The sequence below is a fragment of the Dama dama genome, chromosome 25 (genome assembly GCF_033118175.1).
Source record: "Dama dama isolate Ldn47 chromosome 25, ASM3311817v1, whole genome shotgun sequence".
Lineage (NCBI taxonomy): Eukaryota > Metazoa > Chordata > Mammalia > Artiodactyla > Cervidae > Dama > Dama dama.
In genome coordinates, this window is record NC_083705.1 from 76,532,176 (window position 1) to 76,550,877 (window position 18,702).

The following is an 18,702-nucleotide window of genomic DNA, read 5'->3' on the forward strand; positions in this document are numbered from 1 at the left end:
CTCCGCGGGCGAGGAGGGAGGCGGGAGGCGGGCGGCGGGCCGGGGCCGGCGCGTGGCGGCCGCGCTCCAGGCGGGCTCGCTGCTGCCCTGGGCGCCGCCGCTATGGGCAAGAAGCACAAGAAGCACAAGACCGAATGGCGCTCGTCGTACGAGGGTGAGGCGGCGGCGCGCTTTGTGACGCCGGGTGGGCGTTCGCGGCGGCGCGGTCCCGGGCTCGAGGGCGGGGACGCTGGCGCGTTCACCGCGCCCCGAGGACGCGGCTCTCAGGCGTCAGCCCTGCTGTCGCCTCGCCCTGAAGAAAAGTGTGGAGCATCCCTGTTCGGCCGTGTTTCCTGAGGTCTCCCCGCAGCGAGGGCAATGAAGTGGTTTTTAACAGACCTCCTGTTTCTAAGGGGGAGCTGAGAGCTCTGTCCTGCTCCTGGTGTCAGGGATTACGCAACGGGGGGCTGCGGCAGGGCGGGAAGGGGGCGACCCGGGGCCAGAGCTAACGGGCCGGGATTGGGCCCCGGGGCCCCAGGCGTGGTCTGGTTCCTCCGACAGTGGCCTGGAGACCCCTCTTTTGGCCGGTGGAGGATAACTGGGCGGGGAGGGGAAGGAGCCCTCTACTACTGTCCGTTGCACTCACCACCATCTTTCTCTGATGGTTCTGGCAGTGCCCTGCTGCTCGCCTCAGCTCGGCTTGTCCTCCCACCTTCCCGGACCTCAGTGACCTCCCGGTGTCCCCTCACCTTGGGCTGAGGTGCCGCCTTCTGGGTAGTAGTGTGCTCTGCTGAGCGGCCTCCATGAGTGCACGCGGTGAAAGCCACCTCTGTGTCCACAGACTATGCAGACAAGCCCTTGGAGAAGCCCCTGAAGCTGGTCCTCAAAGTTGGAGGAAGCGAAGTGACGGAACTCTCAGGGTCCGGCCATGACTCCAGTTACTACGATGACAGGTCAGACCACGAGCGGGAGAGACACAAGGAGAAGAAGAAGAAGAAAAAGAAAAAGTCAGAGAAGGAGAAGCACCTTGACGATGAAGAAAGGAGGAAACGAAAGGTGAGTGGGGGGTGGGGGTGCTGGTGGACGGAGCCTGGGCTCGGGCGGGGGTGTCCTCTCTGTGGCAGAGGACATCCTGCAGAGTCAGGGCCTCCCGTTTCTCATCTCTTGCTGGGCCCCTGTGGAGGGCCTCTGGAAGGGTGGGGTCTGCGGTGAGAAGGGTTACCGGAAGAGGCTTTTCACTCTCAGTTCCACCTTAGAAACAGGAGGTCTGTTGAAAACCACTTCATTGCTCTCGCTGCTTTGACCCTGCCTCGTAGGAGGAGAAGAAGCGGAAACGGGAGAAGGAGCACTGTGACACAGAGGGCGAGGCCGACGACTTTGACCCGGGGAAGAAGGTGGAGGTGGAACCGCCCCCCGACCGGCCTGTACGAGCGTGCCGGACGCAGCCAGGCGAGTGGCGGCATTCAGAGGCGTCCTGGAGCTGTGGGGCTTGTCGTGGGGAGCAGCGGTTGGCTTTCTGCCCTTGGGCTTGGGGAGACGCCTAGGACGGAAGGAGCCACACTCTCTGTTCCAGGGCCTCACAGAGTAGCTGGGCTGGCCTGAGTTTCTTGCTGCTTGCTTTGAGCTTCTAGAGCAGGGCTTGGCCCGCCGTGGCTCCTGGCCTCTCAGCCCGAGAGCCCCCAAGAAGGTCCTCAGAGATGGGAGGAGGCCAGCGCTGGCATCAGTCGTTTGGGCCCTTAGATCCCCGGGAGCTGTGCTGGCTTCAGCCGGGGAAACCTTCTGGAAAGCTCAGACCCCCACTGGTCTGTGTGGGCAGTTCCCGCAGGTTTCAGACTGTCAGGCGCCTCTGGGGGGAGGCACTCTGGCTCCGACTGGAGGTCTGACCACCACTAATTTGCTGAGGAGGGGGGAGACATTGTCTTGCGGTCATGGAGGTGGTGTTTGCTGGTTGCCCTGCTCCTGGGGAGCAGTAAGACGCGGGGCTGCTGGGCCTGCTGTGGGGGAGATGAGGTCGCCGCAGAGCAGCAGCTCAGCTGAACGTGGTTGTGGAATGCCTACGGTTGCTAGTAATCACTCGCCTCATTCATACCGCCTGTTGAGCACCTTCCCTGTGTGCCTGGAAAGCCTGTGATCAGGTGTTTCTTTGGACCTCTTCTGGTCTCTCTCAACAGTGTCACCCTGGTGGCTGGAGTGAGCCAGTTCCCCCAAGGACCCTGGTTCCTCGGTGGAGAAGAGCATTTAGAACCCCGGATCTGGGGCTCTGGGTGCAGCCTTGGGGACACAGCGGGGAAGACCGTATACATACGTACTCTTGTGGAGGGAAACCTAACTGACTTCTGTGTTCACGTTGGCTGAAAACAGTGTTTTTCACGCTGTGCGCCCCGAGGTGTAATTAATAGAGTCCTCACAAGAACCCCCATTTTGTCCCCATTTTACTAGTGAGCAGAAGCACGACCAGAGAATTCAAGTAAAATGCTATCAGGGCATTCATTGTCAACTTCTGTTCAAAGTCTTGGTTGCATCTTCTTAATTTGTCTGGAATGTCCTAGGCCCAGGAGGGGTGGGGGCTGGGGACAGGGTGACGCGTGACAGCCCATCTTGGTAGTCTCAGAGGGGTCTTGGGGGACCACTGCTGGGTCTCTGCCCCTTTCCCCAGCTGTGCTGGGTGGGGACCATGCATGGGTCTGCTCACCTTCTCATCCGCTTCTCATGTGAGCCTGGGACATTGGAACGGGAGATAGATTGATAAGGATCACGAAATCAGCGTTTTCTTTACGGTGAAGTGTTAGCGAGACACTTTTGTTTAATTTACTCTTTCCCTTTTTAAATCGGCAGCTGAGAACGAGAGCACGCCTATCCAGCAGCTGCTGGAGCACTTCCTCCGCCAGCTGCAGAGGTAAAGGGCGCTTCAGAGGGGCTCCTGCTGGGGGCGTCTGGGCTCTTCTCTCTGTGTGCTCCTGCTTTCGCGGTGGGGGGCAAGGGGTGGGCATGCCTGTGGGAGCAGGGCTCAGAGTTCCAGGAACCCCAAGTTGGCACCAGAGGTCAAATGCCATGGGTGGGGTAATGACAGGACCCAGGACAGTGGTTTTGGAGTTTTTAGCGTATCCAAAATACCACAGTCTGAAAGAGCATAAATTTTGTTAATTTTAAGAAGCAACCTTAAATTTTGGTTAATTGCATCAGATTTTTTACTGTGAGGTGTTTTGTTCAAACACTTAGACCTTAGGGTTTTTCCAGTTTAAATAAAGATGTTTGTGTTTTCAGAAAAGATCCTCATGGATTTTTTGCTTTTCCTGTCACGGATGCAATCGCTCCTGGGTACTCGATGATAATAAAACACCCAATGGACTTCGGCACAATGAAAGACAAGATCATAGCTAACGAGTACAAGTCAGTCACGGAGTTTAAGGTAGATCATTTCACCTCCTGAAGTCTTCACCAGGAAGCTCCGTGTGTATTCATGTATACAGACCCTTCACACAGCTTTGGTTGCTTGCATTTGCAAGCTTTGTGGGTGTTTCTGTGTTGGGTTGGTGTTTTGAAAATACAGAGGTCAGTTGTGACTTTCTCCCTGTTTTGGTCTAAAAGCTGGCCCGTGTCTTGCGTGCTAGTAGACATATGTTTCTTAAGTTAGTATTTTGGCGTAAATGGACATGTTGGGTCAAGCAAAGGTGTGTTTGATTTGACCTGCAATGTAATTTTTCTAATGTAGTTAACTGGGAGTTTAAATTTTTTAGGATCATGGTTTTTTTCTCTTGAGTACTCTATTGCTGACTCTGTTTTCCAGCACTGGCTGTGAAAGGTGAAAGCTGCTCTTTGGCATTCAGCTTCAGGGGAACTTCAGAACAGATGTTTGACAGTGTTGACAATGATGCCATTTAGAAAAAGGCGTTGCATTTCTGTCTTAGGTTCTGTTCACTTTGGCCAAGCTTGGCTTTCCTATTTTTGTTTACTGGAGAACTCACTGAAAGTGTTGGCTGACTGGTGACTGAAGGGTGGGTGGGAGAAAAGGAAAGTTTTCCTGGGCAGTTCGGGCAAGTGGGCAGGTGGTTACCTGTATCTGTGTCCTGAAGTGCACCCGTCCACCTGTGCACCCAGTCTGGTCAGCCGCCCAGTGACAAAGCTGAGATGTGAAGAGCGTCACCCTGTCCCTAAGCCTGTCACAGTTGGGACCTGCAACACAGGGGCTTTATGGCCTCAGCCCAGCCCTGGGGACACTGGCCTGGTGAGGGAAGGACTGCAGATGGCGTGCACTACCTCAGCAGTCATTGTCATCCTGAGGTCTAACTCACCTGCCAGGTGTGCCCTGAGTAGTTTGGCTAGGGTGACAGAATACTGACATTTCAGGGCGTTTACCTTTAATGTAAGTTGTTCACTTATTTTAGGGGAAAGTGTTTTTCTGATGGTACTAGAGTAACCATCTATAGGCAGAATTTTAAATTCTGTGAAAAAACTTCAGAGATAGAGGGCATGCCCACCTCTCAGTTTATCCCTCTGCTTTGCTTAAAAGAACCTGTTGTTGGTTCTTGTTCCTGTTAATGTCCGAGTTCCTTCCAAGGAGAGGGAAGGGGGCAGATCAGGAAAGAAGGAGAGGAACCAGCATTTTACTCCCGTGAAGTGTGTGTGCTACGTTCAGAAAGGATTACACAGTTCGACAAGCTTCTCATTCAGGTATTTTTGTGCAAGTGAAGACTAATGAACAGTTATGAAAACTTCTCAAAGATTTTAAAAATGAGTCTTGAATTCCTCAGCCATAAAAAAGAGCGAAATGTTATCATTTGCAGCAACATGGATGAAATTAGAGGTTATACTAAGTGAAGTGAGTCAGGCAGATGTTATATGGCATCACTTACAGAGATGACACAAACGAACTTGTCTACGTAACAGAAACAGATACAGGGAACAGAGTGGTGGCTGCTGAAAGGGTGGGGTTGGGGGAGCAAACTAAGAGTTTGGGATGAACAGATACAAACGGTTCCCTGCAGGGACTTACTGTATGGAACAGGGAAGTGCACTCAGTATCTTACAATAAGCTGTAACAGAAATGAGCTGAAAGCAATTTCCATAAATTAAAGGAGAGTTCTTCTTTAAACGGGAGAGCCACATTTGCTTTCCAGTATGTTTGAGCGTCTTCCTTTGGCTTCTTTTGATAGGAATCTTGAGTCTTTTGTCATCTGTGTGGTGTTCCACACCTGGTGAATCATCTCTTTTCTCTTCAGGCAGATTTCAAGCTGATGTGTGACAACGCGATGACGTACAACAGGCCGGACACTGTGTACTACAAGTTGGCCAAGAAGATCCTGCACGCCGGCTTCAAGATGATGAGCAAAGTAAGGGGCCTCCGGCGGCGAGCGCGGGGCTGCGGCTGAGTGCCGCCTCCTCCTGGCTGTCACGCCTGAACGGGAGCTCACAGCGAATGCCATGCTCCGTCCACGCACCCCTGGCCACGGCATGGGCCCTCTGCTCTAGGGAGCCCCCAGCCAGCTGCCCTTGTGAGCACGCCCCTCCTCCAGACACACCCCCCTCTCTGCACCCAGCCGGCTCGGGGCCGGAGTTCCAGATGCTTGGGTCTAGCTGCCTTGCGGCCTGCCTTGCGGGTTCCTCTTGTGTGGCTGCCTCCCGGAGCGCAGCGCCCCACCCCCAGCCCCGGGGCCCCCTCTGTCCCGTGAGCCAGGCTGCATGCGCCATGTGTCTAGGACCAGTGCGGGCTTCACCAGCCTCGGGGGGGCGTGCCCTGCCGCTCCCCGCCCCCGGAGGGTCAGCCGCCAGGCCGGGCGAGGCCACGCCGCCCCTCCCCTCGCCTCGTCGGTGCCGTGGCTGGAGGGAGAGGTCGAGCCGCTGCTCTGTGCTTTCTGGTTCCAGGAGCGGCTCTTAGCTCTGAAGCGCAGCATGTCGTTTATGCAGGACATGGATTTCTCTCAGCAGGCGGCTCTTCTGGGCAACGAAGACACGGCTGCCGAGGAGCCTGTCCCCGAAGTCGTGCCCGTGCACGTAGAGACGGCCAAGAAGTCCAAGCGGCCGAGTAGAGAAGTCATCAGGTAGAGCCGCCCGCCTGCCCGGCTCTGCGGGCGCTGACGTCCTCGCTGCTGGCAGGGTCCGCGTCCCAGCCCAGCTTGCTCACGGCAGCTGGGATGGAGCCTGCAGCCCATGTTCACACAGAAGCAACCCTCCTCCCTGCCTGGTCGAGAGTGCGGTGGCTGTGGTGGCGGTCACCATCCTGCTAGGACTGTCAGCAGGCCCTGGGCCCTGGGGTCGGTCGTGAGGGGCGCAGTTCTCCACTCTGCGGCCGGCGCTCCCCACGTGCTGGCGCAGCAACGGGTCCTATAGGAAAGTCACGGCCACCCCAGCAGGTGTCGGGGGCACGGGCTGAGCCACCCTCGCGGGCCACGCTCTGTCCCAGGTGTGGCTTGCCAGGCCTGCTGCCCGGGCGCTGCTGTTACCACGTCCTGTGAATTCTTGTTGGCCCTTCACTCCTGAGGGTCCCCTCTCTGCAGGACGCGCGCTGGTGGCCGGAGCTCCCTGTCCCAGGCTCGGGGGCTCTGTTGTGGATGACAGCTCGGGTCAGAGTGGGTAGGGGCCTGTCTTCAGGCTCCTGCTTCTGCAGTTAGGGGCTGGCTGTGAGGGGGCTTCCCAAAGGCTCGGACCCCAGAGGGCTCGCCCCCGACTCCTTGGAGAGGTTCCACCACTGTTTCCAGAGACTTCCACCAGGGGACCACCTCCCTCGGGTGCTGGCAGCTACCCCTCTTGCCTCTGCCGTCTCGGGGCGCTCTGGGGTCTGGGGGCTGCTCTCAGCCTGCGCTCACTGCCAGCGCCCCGACCCTGCATGGAATCACTGCCACTGTCGGTCCAGTGCTTGAGTGACGCTGTTGCCAGCGAGGCTCCTGTTGCCCGTAGAGCCACCGGAAGGAGGGGCCGAGACCCGAGGGGCCTGCTTGGCTGGTGTCCGCGCACCGTAGCCGGTGGAGGTTTAGTAGCAGAAGGAAGGGTGTGAAGCACGCCCTGTGCCCCCTGCCGCCGCCTGGCGCGCCGGCCGCCGGGAGGGCAGGTGTGACTCGTGCGTGTCCCCGCCTCACAGCTGCGTGTTCGAGCCGGAGGGGAATGCCTGCAGCCTGACGGACAGCACCGCGGAGGAGCATGTGCTGGCGCTGGTGGAGCACGCAGCTGACGAGGCCCGGGATAGGATCTGCCGGCTGGTGCCTGGCGGCAAGGTAGTGCCCTGGGGGCGGCCGTGTCATCTGCCCGGTGCTGGCCTGTCGGCACGCCCGGGCGCTGGCGGATGCTGCCGGTGTCTGGCCGGAGCACGGCCGTGTCCTGCTGCCATTGTCGCTGGAGCGGTTAGCGCCTGGTCCCCTCGGCTGCCCCAGCTGGCAGACCATCTCCTGGGGGCGGGAGTGGCAGGTGGTGTGCAGGCCGCTGGCTGGCAGAGGGTTACACTCTGTCGCCAGGCCGGGGCCGAGCCCGCCCTGCCTCTCCGCAGTGGTGCGTCCTTTCTGCGTTCTCGGTGTCTGCGCATCTGCAGTCTCCATGGGTCTAACCAGGCGTGAACTGGTCCCCACGAGGGCCCACCCTGCTCTGCACAATGCCTCTCTGACACAGAGGCGTCTGGTAGGCATGTGGGAATCACGTGGGCGAGTGGCTTTAGGCTTCTTGGTGACTGTTAGCAAGGAAAGACCAAAGTTAGTTAACCCTGGTGTTTTGTTTGGCCTGGTGTGTCTAACGTTTTATTTTCACATAGTGTGTGTGGAAACCTACTTGAACTTTCTATTTACATCAAGTTTGCAGAGGGTTTGTTGGGTTTTATATAAAGAACCATGAAGTGGTTGCAGTTGGGATGTGTCGGGTTATATAAGACACATCACGTCTTTTGTCTCCTGTTTCCTGCTGGTTTGCACACGCCTGCTGTAAGGTGTGAGGTCCCCGTGTGGTCACGTGCTGCGGTGGCTCCTCAGCCCCAGAGCCAGCGTTTCCACACTGAGCACTGATTCCTCGCAGACCAGGGCGTCCATCCTGTCTGGGTGGGGGTGCACAGTGCTGGGGTGGCCGCCTCCGTCTGTGCAGCCTGCCCTGATTCATGTTCACCAAAGGCCATGCGCTCACACTAAAACCTCCAGGTCTGCCCACACCTGTGGGTCCTCTGCTCCTTGCGAGTTCGTGGCTGCAGCAAGGAACCTCCTGCCGTCGCCCGCGTCCCATCCCTGGGCTCCCCTGCACTATCGCATGGGGCTGCTCCTGGCCTGGGCCACCCTGGCCTGCAAAGGGCGCTGTTCCCGGGTGGAGCTTGGTTTAGTCGGAGGCAGGCTCCGTGTGTGTGGAGGTGGGGCCTCTGGTCTCCTTGACCAGGCCCTGCCCCAGCTCGCATTGGTCAGGCTTCTGGCTCCTGGAAAAGGCTGTTTGGGGAGTGTTGTGTCCTCGAAGCTCCTGGTCACAAGGGTGCTAGGAGCCCAGCTCAGCAGCTCCTCCGTGGCACGAATGTGCCCGGGGTCATGTGCTGATGGCACGGGGTGTGTCTGTGGTCTCTGGGGGACAGGGAGCTCTGTGGCCATTCAGGGTTTACTCGGGACAGGCTGTCCTCAGAGGCTGTGGTTCTCCTGGCCCCTCAAGGGAGCCCTGCTTCGGGGGAGCCCTGGGCAGGGGGTTGGGGGTGCGGGGGGGCTGGGGGCACAGGCGCTCAGGCTGCTCTCTTGCAGATGGGCTACCTGAAGAAGAGCGGGGACGGCAGTCTGCTCTACAGCGTGGTCAACACGGCCGGGCTGGACGCCGACGGTGCGTGCCCACTCCCCCACCCTGTCCCGTTTGCTGACCGGCCCGCCTGAGGGCCTCCTGTTCCTTGCTGACGTGTAGATGAGGCATGTCCATTGCCCACGTGGCAGGATGCAGGTGTGGTCAGGAGTCCTCCGTGGGTGTGGAGGGCAGGTGCTGACCACTTTAATCGTCAGCTGGAGTGAATCGTAGTGTTCTCAATAAAAGAGAACAGGCAAGCTGGTCCTGCTCTGAACGCGAGATTGAGGCTCTGACGGGGACGTGGAGTCCTCTCAGGCCCCAGTCCCCATGGGAACTGCCCGCAGGCCTCTTGGGAGGTGGAGGCGACCGTGTCTCGGAGGTGGGGCCTGTGGCATGGGGTTGGGGTTGTGTTGCCATGTGGTGGGCCGACCGCTGGCCTTCCACTGTGAAACTGCGGGCAGCCAAGGTTTGAGAGGGTCTGCCGGCTGTGTAGACCCGAATTCAGATGGTCCCAGGGGCCCCACGCTGCGCTCCCACATGCCGCCGCTGCTGCCTGCGGCTGGGGGCCGCATGCTCACGGCTCTGGTCCCTTGCAGAGGAAGAGACCCACCCGGTGGACCTGAGTTCGTTGTCCAGCAAGCTACTGCCCGGCTTCACCACGCTGGGCTTCCGGGAGGAACGGAGGAGCCGAGGTGAGACCCACCCCCCCCCCCTACCCAGCAGCTGCTGTGTCAGGCCTGGCTCTGGGTCCCATCGTGCTTGGGGGTCCCGGGAGGTGCGGGAGCTGGAGCCCAGCAGGCAGGCCCCGCCTCCGCGTCTGCCAGGGTCAGGGCTCCTCCCTGCGCTCGGCGGCTCTCCGCATGGTGGTCCAGTGACACCACTTAAACTTCCTCCAACAAACGATTCCTCCACTTGGGAGTCATGACACTGTAGGCAGTGGAGAGACCCACACCTGGAGGTTCCTGAGAACACGGTGCTGGGTGCAGGGGGCACGTGGGCTCCACACGGGGCTCTGGTTGGTCGGCCTCCACGGGCCTCCGCGGTCCCCGGGAGACGTGGCCTGTGCGCGGCCCATGTGTCTATGTGCCTCACCTCGGCGTCTGTACCCCCCCCAGTCACCTTCCTCTCCAGCGCCAGCACTGCGCTCTCCACGCACAACAACTCCGTGTTTGGTGACTTGAAGGCTGACGAGGTGGAGCTGCTGTACTCGGCCTACGGAGACGAGACGGGCGTGCAGTGCGCACTGAGGTGGGTGGGGGCCAGTCAGCGTCTGTGGCGGGCAGGAGGGCGTCGGTTCCTGGCTGCAGGCCGTGGTTGTGTTCAGTAAAATGACTGTGGCCTCTGCCGGCGGCCTCGAAGCTCAGGTAACTGGACCAGGTTTTTAAGGGGATGATGATCCAGGCCAGAGCCTGCTGTGACCCATCGTGCTCCAGGAAGAGCCAGGGTCACGGCAGTCCAGGGGTTGTCTATTACAGAACTGCAGAAATGGCGTCTCCCCATGTTAGGTGTTTGTCTTACTCCAAAAACAACGTGGAGTGTGTTTGAAGAACACACAGGAATCAGTTAGCCTCTAATACAGTAAACGAATAGCTGACCCCAATGTTTGTGCGAAAACAGAATTAAAGGAGGAAAACCAAGAGGAAGGTGTGGTGGTGGAGGGTGGCCTCCCAGGTGGTGACCCTGTGTCGCCCTGCCCCAGCGCGTGGCTCTGGGGTCCAGGCCCACAGCCGTGTGAAGGCTTTGCCGTCAGGGCCCCTTCAGGCCTTGGCCTGGCTGTGTTGCTTTGGCTGTGGGCTCTGCTCCCGGCTTCTGTTCTCAACTTGTGGCCTCTGTTTTAAACTCGTTAGTCTGGTTTGGGATTGTCTCACTTCCTTATGGTCCAAAATGACCCCAGAGGTGCTCCCAGCCCACCCAGTGCTTTCTCCTTAATCTCCTTGTGTTTCTGAGCCCAAAACAGACATGAGTGCTCTCACAAAAGTCAGCGTGAGGGACTTAGGTGTGCAGATGCCTCGTTCTTTGCTTTGCTTTGCCTTTACCTTTCTTGTTTTGGGGTCGCTTTGAGTGTGGTCCAGCCCCCACCCACCCCATCTGGACCTCGGGGGTGGGCAGCCAGGGCAGGAGGGTGAGGAACGCAGGTCCCAGCCTGCTCTCGCGGCCCCTCCAGCCTGCAGGAGTTTGTGAAGGATGCCGGGAGCTACAGCAAGAAGCTGGTAGACGACCTTCTGGACCAGATCACAGGCGGGGACCACTCGCGGATGCTCTTCCGGCTGAGGCAGGTGGGCGCTGGGCTCATGTGTGAGGTCATGGGACTGTTCTCCCCATGGGTCGACTTCAGTCATTACTTTCCAGGGAAGCCTCGGAAGGGTGCCCTCATCTGGCACCTGCTCTTCACCCCTCTTAGACCCGCCCATCTTCCTCAACTGTCACCTTCCATTGTCCTGAAAAATGTCCTTTTACCTTAAAAGGACAGATTTGCTGGCAGCAAACTTACTGAACTTTCTCTTTATCTGAAAGCTGTCTTCATTTTACCTTCGTTTTTGATACTCATCTTCCTGGTGTGGATGCCTAGATTGACATTTTAGCCTCTTTGTAGAGTGATGTCTGACTCGCCTTGTGTCTGAGAAAGTGTCTGCAGTCACTTTTATTTTTATTTTCCATTTGTAGTATGTATTTTTTGGTCAAGATCAGGATTGGCGAACTTTGGCCCGTTAACAGTGGTTTTTTTTTTTTACAGATTTTGAGTGTTTTAGAAAATAGAAATTGTGTGTGACCTCAAAGCCTGAAATGTTTCCTCCCCAGCCATTTTGAGTTTCTTTTTGTATACAGTACTAGGGAAACGTTTTAATTTCATTCTTTCACATGTAACATTCCACTTTTTCCAGCACTACTTATGTAATAGACTCTCCTCTTGCACTGGAAGAATTAATATTGTTAAAGTGGTTATACTCTCCAAGGCAAGCCATAGGTATAGTGCAGTCACTATCAAAACATCAATGGCATTTTTCAAAAAATTAGAACAAATGATTTTAAAGTTTACGTGGAGGCACCGGAGACCCCAAGTAGCCGAAGCAGTCTTGAGAGAGCGCCGGGGGTCTCCCTCCTACAGGTTTCAGCCTGTACTGCTGAGCTGCCGTCATCAGAGCTGGGTGGTGCCCGCACTGTACTAGGTGTGCAGACAAGGGGGCAGAATCGGGAGCCCAGAAGTAAACCTGGGCGCGCACGGCCAGCTTAGGACAGAGGAGGCGAGAACGGTCTTATCGCTTTACTGAATGTGAACTGTTCAGAGCGGCACAGCTTCAGACCCTTGTCGTTTAGTCTCTGTCCGACTCTGCGACCCCATGGACTGCAGCCCGCTAGGCTCCTCTGTCCTCCACTGTCCCCTGGAGTTTGCTCAGACTCAATTCTGTTGAGTCAGTGATGCCATCCAACCATCTCCTCTGCTGGTCTCAGCAGCACCCCCACCCCCCGCCCCTGGTCAGCCGTCCTCCAGGTGAAGCCCTGGGGGGCCAGTGTCTGACTGCCCACCTCTGTTCCCACCCCTGGGGCTGAGGATGCAGCCTGGGGGCTCTCACTCCTTCACGGCCGTCTTGCCCTGGGTGGTCTCATGGGTGCCCAGCCCACCGGGGGTCTTAGCTGGCAGGCGCTGCGGCAGCCTCGCTCTGGCTGCAGCCTGTGAGGCCCGCTCAGGTCATGGTGGGCCTGTCCCACCTCGTGGGTGAGTGAGAGGGTAAGCGGGTGTGCTCCTGGGTGCAGTTGCTGAGAGACTGGCTCCTGTCTGTGATTCTTTGTAGAGGAGAAGCATTCCGATGAAGCCTCCAGATGAAGTGAAGGTGGGTTCCGTGGACAAGTTACAGACAGTAAAAACCTAGTGGTGCAGGTCCCCGTGAGGATGTTGTGTGTGGCCTTTGAGACAGCGCCAGTGAGAGGAGCTTCAGTCCCTTTACTGAGGAGGAAAGCGAGATGGTCTGACCTCAGTCCGCCTGTGGTGACCTGGCCTAAGGGTGTGGCGGGGCTCCTCCCGGGGTGGGCTCACTGGTGGGCATGGGTGGCCAGCAGGAACGGCCCGGCGCCTCGCCAGCCCAAGGACACGGTCCTCCGTGGCCTTTGCCCTGTCTGCAGTGACCTGGAGCGTGTTTGGCCCCAGCTCTGAAACCACCCGTATGGGCAGGCACTGGGATGGGGCAGGGTGCGGGGGCCTGGGCTGTGGGGGTCACTCAGCCTCCATGACGGGGGCCTCACAAGGCAGAGGTCAGGTGCCTGTCAGATGGGGCCCTTTGAACGGAGAATTGGGGAGGGTGCTGTCCAAGGACATGCCTCCCCAGATGCACAGGGTGGCCTGGTGTCTGCTTGGTCTCTGCGCTGTGCGACACGTGTGGCCTTGGGCGCTGCCCTGCACGGCCCGCGAGGACCTGGGGCGGGCTGCAGCCATCTGAGCAGGGACCCCACTCCCACCCCGACCCGGCCCCCCAGCAGGGCTTCCGCGGGTCAGCCCAGAGGAGGCGAGGACGTGGGGCGGGCTGCAGCTGCCGGAGCAAGGACCACCCCCGCGCCTGCCCTGGCCCCACAGCAGGGCCTCTCAGGCTCAGCCCAGAGGAGGCGAGGACCTGCCATGATGTCTGTTGAGTTCCCGAAAGACAGCCTGACCTCGAGTCCTGGGTGTCTCCCCAGAGTCTCCTCAGTGCCTGTGGGTCCCCAGGGACCTCCCCAGAGGACCCCCCCCCCCCCCCCAGCACCTGCAGGTCTCTCCATAGTCCCCCTAGCGCCCATGGGTGCCCGGGGAGCAGTACCCTCCCGGCTGCCCCAGGTAGAATCTTCCTCTGGGGAGCCCAGGCCCTGTCGTCCCTGGGCCGGGCTCGGCCTGTCTGTGGACTCCTCGCATGTACGGGATGCAGCTGGCCCAGCCTCTGTGCCCTGGGTGGTGGGCAGCAGCTCGCTGCCTCTTCTCTGTCTCATGTGGCTTGTCTCCCGTAGGCTGGGGACCCTCTTGGGGACGGGGGCTCCACACTGGACTTCATGGCCATGAAGCCCTACTCAGATGTTTCCCTGGACATCTCCGTGCTTGGCTGTCTGGGTAGGTTGTGCCAGGCGCCGTGTTGTGCCTGCTGCTAGGAGGGTGTCTCGGCCCAGCCTATGGGCCCCAGAATGAAGACCCCCACCCACCCAACCCCCACCTGTCCCCAGGAACCCCCTCACCCCTGTCCTCAGGATCCCCCCTCACCCCCCATCCTCAGGACCCCCCACCCCCCTTCGTTAGGACCCCCAGTGGCTCCCAGCTGGGCTCGCCAGGCTTTCCTCTCTGACCTCCGGCCCCATCCCTGGGTCCCCTGGTCCGGTGGGCAGTGAGGAGCTCCTGCCGTGCTTGCCACCATCGCGCTGTGTGCCGCAGCCCACCCCGACCCCCAGGAGGGCCCTCTGCCCTCCGCCCTGCGGACACCTGGAATCTGCAGTGGTCATGCTTGTGGCTTGTCCCAGCGGAAAGACAGACCGGGGTCCTCCAGGGAGGCATGCTGGGGGAGGAGGTGCTGCAGGAACCAGCGTCAGTTTGCAGAGCTCTGTTCCCACAGAGTCCCTGGCAGCAAGCGTGACCCCTGGGCACCCTCTGTCGGGCACGTCCCCAGGCCCCAGGCGCACAGCAGGCAGGGGTCCGGCAGGAAGCTCACTGTGGGCCCGGTGGCCCCTCTCGCTCGGGTGCAGCCGTGGGCCGCCCTGCCTCCGACTAGCTCTCCCTCCGCCAAGGCTGCCGTCTCCTCCTCCTCCTCTCAGTAGTGGGGTTGTCACTAGCCCCGTTTGCTCTTTTTTGGGTCTGTTTTTAGGCTGCCTGTCTTTGCTGCGCCCGGAGCCGGGAGTTTTTCTTGAACGTGGGGAGTCTGACTGTAGTTTGTCCCGCGCTCACTTGGGCCTGATCCTGCCCGTCTCTCTCGGGGCATTTTTTCTCCGCTGGTTTCCAGCTGGGGGCAGACATGGTCCTGCAGGTGCCGACTTATTGGCCCCCCAGCTTTTCCTGCATCTCCCGTCTCTCCTCCCTTCACGTGTGCTTTGCCTTCTGAGTGTGCAGTGGGTCCTGGTCGCCGCCTCTGTCTCGTTTGCGATGTCCCCTGGGGCTGTTCTCCCTGCTCCGGTGCCGTCTGATGTGGGTGTTCTCTCACCTCCCCAGGGCGGGGAGCCGCTCGGTGCAGCGGAACGCGGCCCTACCGTTAGGGGCAGGGTCCCGCTGGCCCTTCGGGGGCGCGGCCTATTGTTGGGCGCGCATCACTCCCCCCTGCGAGGCGCCTCACGCAGCGCGGGCCCAGCAGGGCAGTGGTGGCCTGAGCCTGGCCCAGCCCCATCGTCCGTGTCTGCAGGGAAGGTGAAGAAGGAGCTGGACCCTGAGGACGGGCACCTGAGCCTGGACGAGACGACGAAGCTCCTTCAGGACCTGCAGGAGGCGCAGGCGGAGCGCGGGGGCTCGCGGCCCTCATCCAACCTCAGCTCACTGTCCAACGCCTCCGACCGGGACCAGCACCATCTGGGTGAGGCCCACCGCGCGCCGGATGTGGGCGCCCCTGGGGGAGGCGGTAGGGCAGGAGCAGCAGGCTGGGCCGGGTCCAGGGGCGCTGCAGGCCCCCACGGGGACTCTGGTCGGGCGGCTGCACTGAAGGAGGGGTTTGGGTGGAACTCAGTCTTGTGAGCCTGGGGGTTTGGCCTGAAGATGAAGCTGGGTCCATGTCGGGAGGAGCCCCCGCCGGTCACGTCCAGGCTGTGGACGCCACAGTGTCATTGAGGAGGGAACGTTGGCTTCTTCCTGCTTCTCGTCCTGAAGCAGCGAGGGCAGCACTGTGCTCCTGCGGGGCCCTTAGTTGGCGAGGGGGTGGGGGGGGCACGGGACCTTGGAGCCCTCAGATGGGGGGTCACGGGACAGACCTCAGGGTCCTTGGTGTTGGGGGGGAATGGGACAGACCACGCGGTCCTCAATGGGAGGGGCACACCGCCATCCTTGGTTGGGAGCCCCCATTGGCACGTGAGGGTGGGTGGGTGGTGGGTTTCGACCCCGCCAGGACGGGAGCGGACATCGTCTGCTGGCCCCTTGAGCACGCTGTTCATGTCCTCATGTTCCTGCGTCAGCTCCAGACACAAGCCTTGAACTTCCCTTTCTGCATGTCTTGACGTTTGGGGGCGGGGAGGGGAGCTGCAGACGATTGACTGAAGCTGCCCAAGTAGAGGACCAGCATTTTGGTCCCGTTAACCTGGTGATAAAAGCCTGTGAAGAGGTTCCAGGTGACTCTGGGGTGGCTCCCAGCAATGAAGATCCCAAGGTCCTGGGGGACTCAGGGTGACCCTGGGGCTCCTTGGGATCTGGGGGTGTCTGAGGAACCCGATGGGGTCCTGATGGACTCAGGGTGACGCTGGGGCTCCTTGGGGTCTGGGGGTGTCTGAGGAACCCGATGGGGTCCTGGGGGACTCATGGTGACGCTGGGGCTCCTCGGGGTCTGGAGGTGTCTGAAGACCCTGAGGCTCTGATGGACTCATGGTGACGCTGGGGCTCCTCGGGGTCTGGAGGTATCTGAAGACCCTGAGGCTCTGATGGACTCAGGGTGACGCTGGGGCTGCTCAGGGTCTGGGGGTGTCAGAGGAACCCAATGGGGTCCTGGGGGACTCAGGGTGACCCTGGGGCTCCTCAGGGTCTGGGGATGTCTGAGGAACCCAATGGGGTCCTGGGGGACTCAGGGTGACCCTGGGGCTCCTCAGGGTCTGGGGATGTCTGAAGACCCTGAGGCTCTGATGGACTCAGGGTGACGCTGGGGTCCTCAGGGTCTGGAGATGTCTGAAGACCCTGAGGCTCTGATGGACTCAGGGTGACGCTGGGGCTGCTCAGGGTCTGGGGGTGTCTGAGGAACCCAATGGGGTCCTGGGGGACTCAGGGTGACGCTGGGGCTGCTCAGGGTCTGGGGGTGTCTGAGGAACCCGATGGGGCCCTGGGGGACTCAGGGTGACCCTGGGGCTCCTCAGGGTCTGGGGGTGTCTGAGGAACCCGATGGGGTCCTGGTGGACTCAGGGTGACGCTGGGACTTCTTGGGGTCTGGGGGTGTCTGAAGACCCTGAGGTTCTGATGGACTCAGGGTGACGCAGGGGCTCCTCAGGGTCTGGGGGTGTCTGAAGACCCTGAGGCTCTGATGGACTCAGGGTGACCCTGGGGCTCCTCAGGGTCTGGGGGTGTCTGAAGACCCTGAGGCTCCTCAGGGTCTGGGGGTTGTCTGAAGACCCTGAGGCTCTGATGGACTTAGGGTGACCCTGGATCTCCTTGAGGTCTGGGCTGTCTGAGGATCCCAAGGTCCTAGTGGACTCAGGGTGACCCTGGGGCTCCTCGGTGTCTGGGGGTGTCCGAGGACCCCCAGCCCAGGAGCTGCCTTCCTGCAGGATTGACAGCCCTGCTGTGTGGAGGCTCAGCCAGCCCCTCCCTGGGGCCCTTGGGTGGCCTCTGCCATGAGTCCAGGGCTCTGGCTGAGCCGTGGGCTCAGTTGGCCGCAGCCCCAGGACACGTGTCCAGCCGGGCCTCCTGGGCGGAGTGGGGTTAAGCGCTGGGCTGACGTGTCCCCCTCCCGTCACTGCAGGGAGCCCTTCTCGCCTCAGCATTGGGGAGCAGCAGGAGGCAGCCCACGACCCGTATGAGTTCCTGCAGTCTCCGGAGCCTACGGCCTCCACAAAGGCCTAGCCTGCAGGCGGTCTTGGTGGTTTTGTGCTTCTCAGTTTTTATTTGCATGTACAGAGTTTTTGTCATGAGACAAAAACTTCATCTTGTCCCCTTCGGCCTGCGGGAGCAGCCCCGGGGAGCTGGTGAGTTGTCTGCGATCATGCCGGCTGCACTCGGATGCGGGGTGTCCATGGACAGCCCTGTGCATCCCGGAGTGGACATCACTTATAAAGGGTGTGTGAGCAGATTCTGTGAAGCCGGCGTGGTCTGTCTCTGGGCTGCTAGGTGGCGGGGACGTCCCTCTCGGTGCCCGTGTAAACACACTGTCCAGTCTGCGTCTTCGGGGAGCGGACGTGGGCGAGTCCTGTGTGCATCCCACCCCACTGAGCCCGCGTCCCCACACTTCTGGGGCAGGTCATGGGGGGTGCCATGTGGGGAGCTCTGCTGGGCAGTGGGCCGTCTTGTGACTGCAGCTGTGGATCACGTGTCGGAAATCGCTTTGTTCTGGATGTGTTTACTGAATGTCTGTTTGTACCTGCAAATTGTAAATACAGATCTTAATAAAAAGAAACACAGTGTCGTTGCGTGCATTATTTACAACCCGGCCAGGTGTCCCCTGTTGAGTGACTTCAGTGAAGACCCTTCACTTCTCACTCAGCTTGATGGCCTGCCTTCTTCCTGGTGCTGTCTCCCCCACCTCTGGCCCGGCTCTGGGCACCTGAGTGGTGTCCAGGGTCATATCCGCTCCCACACAACTCCCTGCTCTGTTTTCCTGCCTTGAAACAAGGTTGGATCCTCCAGAAGCTCCCTGGCCGCTAGGTAGCCCTGGTGGCACCGCCTGTGGGTGACTGAGCTCACCATCCCCCAAAGTCCCATGAGTGAGGGGCTGAGGTCCGGGGTGCGCTGGCCGTGGCTGCACATACGTGTTTCTGGAGAAGCGTGTTCTGTGCAGGAGGCCGTGATGACGATCATCTTAACCAGAGAGCACTTCCCAGGACGTGTGAAGACACACCTGCAGCCTGGCGGTGCCTGCTGTGAGCGGGAGCCATGGTGTCCGGGACCCCCGAGCCCGGCCCTGCAGAGGGGTAACACGTGGCCGCGGGCCGCTCTGCCAGCTGAACTCCCTCTCAGTCTCCTGGGATCTCCAAGCCTGGCCCTTGAGGGGGAAAGTGTGGGATGCAGGTCTTGCGCTCTTCCTGCAGGGGTTAAGCTCTGCTTTTAGTCTCCAGAGATCAAAGCTCCAACGTCTCCGAGGCCTCTGCTGCCTGTGGGCTGGGTCATGGGGTCAGACCCTGCGTCTCGGGGTCAGGCCCTGGTTGGGTGCCTCATTTTCT

General features: G+C 60.0%; 1 protein-coding gene across 5 annotated transcripts; it reads left to right on the forward strand.

Annotated features, from left to right (window-relative positions):
• Positions 1-27: 27 nt before the first annotated feature.
• Positions 28-17,948, forward strand: BRD9 (bromodomain containing 9). 5 transcript variants are annotated; one of them, XM_061129382.1, is made up of 16 exons: positions 28-154; positions 821-1,035; positions 1,296-1,428; positions 2,815-2,875; positions 3,244-3,388; positions 5,199-5,309; positions 5,842-6,017; positions 7,055-7,187; positions 8,667-8,742; positions 9,297-9,392; positions 9,816-9,948; positions 10,865-10,976; positions 12,492-12,530; positions 13,672-13,771; positions 15,042-15,209; positions 17,289-17,948. In XM_061129382.1, exons 1-16 carry the CDS (start codon positions 103-105, stop codon positions 17,387-17,389), a joined length of 1,851 nt encoding a protein of 616 aa, XP_060985365.1. In that variant the 5' UTR covers positions 28-102; the 3' UTR covers positions 17,390-17,948. The 5 variants fall into 5 exon arrangements, with proteins under 5 accessions (XP_060985365.1, XP_060985366.1, XP_060985367.1 ...); XM_061129383.1 differs by having other exon boundaries at positions 5,884-6,017; XM_061129384.1 differs by having other exon boundaries at positions 5,902-6,017.
• Positions 17,949-18,702: the final 754 nt, after the last annotated feature.

What these genes read in the sequence shown, in the direction of transcription:
- BRD9 (XM_061129382.1), top strand. Translation starts at nt 103, where the DNA reads ATGGGCAAGAAGCACAAGAAGCACAAGACCGAATGGCGCTCGTCGTAC. An exon ending in GCTTCAAGATGATGAGCAAA is followed by an intron (nt 5,310 to 5,841) that starts GTAAGGGGCCTC and finishes TTCTGGTTCCAG; the next exon opens with GAGCGGCTCTTAGCTCTGAA. An exon ending in GGAGGAACGGAGGAGCCGAG is followed by an intron (nt 9,393 to 9,815) that starts GTGAGACCCACC and finishes TACCCCCCCCAG; the next exon opens with TCACCTTCCTCTCCAGCGCC.